This window comes from Pterocles gutturalis, unplaced genomic scaffold, assembly GCF_000699245.1.
Source record: "Pterocles gutturalis isolate BGI_N339 unplaced genomic scaffold, ASM69924v1 scaffold18128, whole genome shotgun sequence".
Classification (NCBI taxonomy): Eukaryota; Metazoa; Chordata; class Aves; order Pterocliformes; family Pteroclidae; genus Pterocles; species Pterocles gutturalis.
In genome coordinates this window covers 16,004-17,980 of record NW_010123526.1, presented here as the reverse complement: position 1 = coordinate 17,980, position 1,977 = coordinate 16,004, and the positions used below count along the sequence as shown (strand labels likewise).

Here is a 1,977-nt window from a genome sequence, read left to right as displayed (position 1 = left end):
CCCCTTGAGCAGGGAAGGGCTGTGGGTGCTGGGGGGCACAGAGAGACCCCAGAGCATCACTGGCTTAAAAACCCGCCATCTGGGCATTGGGTGCTTCCCCTCCCTCAGCCCTGCCGCATGGAAGTGCAGCCTCCCAGGAGGATTTCTTGTGGGTTCATGTGGTTTTATGGCACCAGCTTGTGCCATTTGATAAGAAGAGAGAGGATAAAGTGTCTTTGGGGGTGTAATATAGACAGAGCAAGCTGCCCCCATGCCTGCCTGGACCCCTGCCGCTGCACGCCCCTCGCTGCAAAGCCAGCCCAAGCATCCGTGTGACTGCTTCCATCGCCTCTAACCCTCTCCCCCCATCTTGCTTTTTCTTTTCGCCCCAGCCAGCCGTATATAAACCCTCCTGGGCAGCGGGACGGGATGATCGGTGTCTGGTACGGACGTTTGCAGCCCTAGAGCAGCTGGCCTAACGCAGTGCTGCCGTGAGTTGGGAGCATTAACCCACTGACGCACACGGCCTGGGAGGTGCATGGAGGCTGCTCACGTAACTCTGCTAATGCTTCAGCATGCCAGGGTGGGCGCAGGGCTGCCACCAGGCATGGTGACAATGCTGGGGGACGGCTGGAGGCACTGTCCCAGCCTCATGCCACCCCTGCTCCAGCCAGAGCCAACGTGTGAAGCATGTCGAGGAGCCGAGATGATTATGGGCATTTGAAGGCAGAAGTTGTGTGTGGGGGCAAGGCAGGGGTTCTGGTGCCAAAGCACATGCTGACTCTTCCTTGCTCCTGGTTTTGAGCCCTTTACGGTGCAAAGCTGCAGTGGCAGTCAGAGGGTTTATTTTTCCACTGAGTTTTCTAGCATTGGTCTCTTCTAGGGAATGAGGAATATTCCTGATTTAATAATGCATTCGGTAAAGACTCTGTTTGCTGTTGAAGTCACCAATAAGCTGGTTTTGCTCATTCGGTTGTTACCAGTCTGGAGTGGGTTAGGCTGCAGAGCTGAAGCTGTTTGTATGTTTACTCTGAAGCCTACTGATGGCACGGAGCAGAGCTCCTGGACTCTGCCAGCAGCAGTTTGCTGCCAGCAGATGTTTCATGCAAGAGATGGTGCAAAATATCCCTGCCTGGATCCTGCCTCCTGCCATCTCCCAGTATCGCAAGGTGTCCGTTACTGGGAGGCTCTGGAGAGGAGGAGGGCAAGGAGCAGCTGGTGCTGCTGCTGGCTCTGTCTGAGGGCCGTGGGGAGGCCCCATGGGTGCCCCCCATTGTGCAGGACAGCACATGTGAGGCTGGAGGAGCCGTTTGCTCTGGCAGGAGCGTGCATGCCCGCATGGCAGGGGTGCCAAGCAAGCCTCGGGCACCTCTGCACCCCTCCAGTGTCCTGGCAGCACCCACTTGAACACAGCTGCTCAGGGGCCTGACATCTCACTGCCAGGCTGGACACCTGTGGGCTCCCACAGCTGGGGGGTGGCTGTCCCCATGTCACGACAGCCATCCTGGCATGTCCCACTGTCAACGTTGCAAGCTGTAACGCCGTGGCACCTTGGTGGCAAAATGCTCAGTGCTGGATAACCATGGGCTGTCATCCCCTGATAACCCCCGCGTGTTTTCTCCTCTTTCTGTTTTTCAGCGTTGGGCAAGTTGTCAACATCAAAGCCAAAGTGAACCGAGCCTTTAACTCCAGCATGGAGGTCAGTGTGCCACCCCAGCTTCACCCCCTTCGTCCCCGTCCCCGTCCCCCTCGCCTTGCGTCCATTCACTGTGGCCAAATGCAAAATTCCCAAAATTCCCAAATTCCCAAATTCCCAAACCACAGAATGGTTTGGGTTGGAAGGGACCTTAAAGACCATTGAGTTCCACCCCCCTGCAGAGACACCTCCCACTAGCCCAGGTTGCCCAAAGCCCCATCCAGCCTGGCTTGGAACACCCATGGTTCCTCCCTCAGTCTCCAACATTGCCCCTGCATGTCCATCCCCTCCTGCCGGGTCCG

The 1,977-nt window shown here is 57.2% G+C and overlaps 1 protein-coding gene across 1 annotated transcript in view; it reads left to right on the top strand.

The window, feature by feature from the left end:
* ACOT11 (acyl-CoA thioesterase 11) overlaps nt 1-1,977 on the top strand; it is a 12,223-nt gene that overhangs the window by 2,637 nt on the left and 7,609 nt on the right. The window contains exon 3 of the mRNA XM_010077949.1: nt 1,618-1,678. Within this exon, the coding sequence (XP_010076251.1) occupies nt 1,618-1,678 (61 nt within the window). The remainder of the gene's footprint in view (nt 1-1,617; nt 1,679-1,977) is intronic.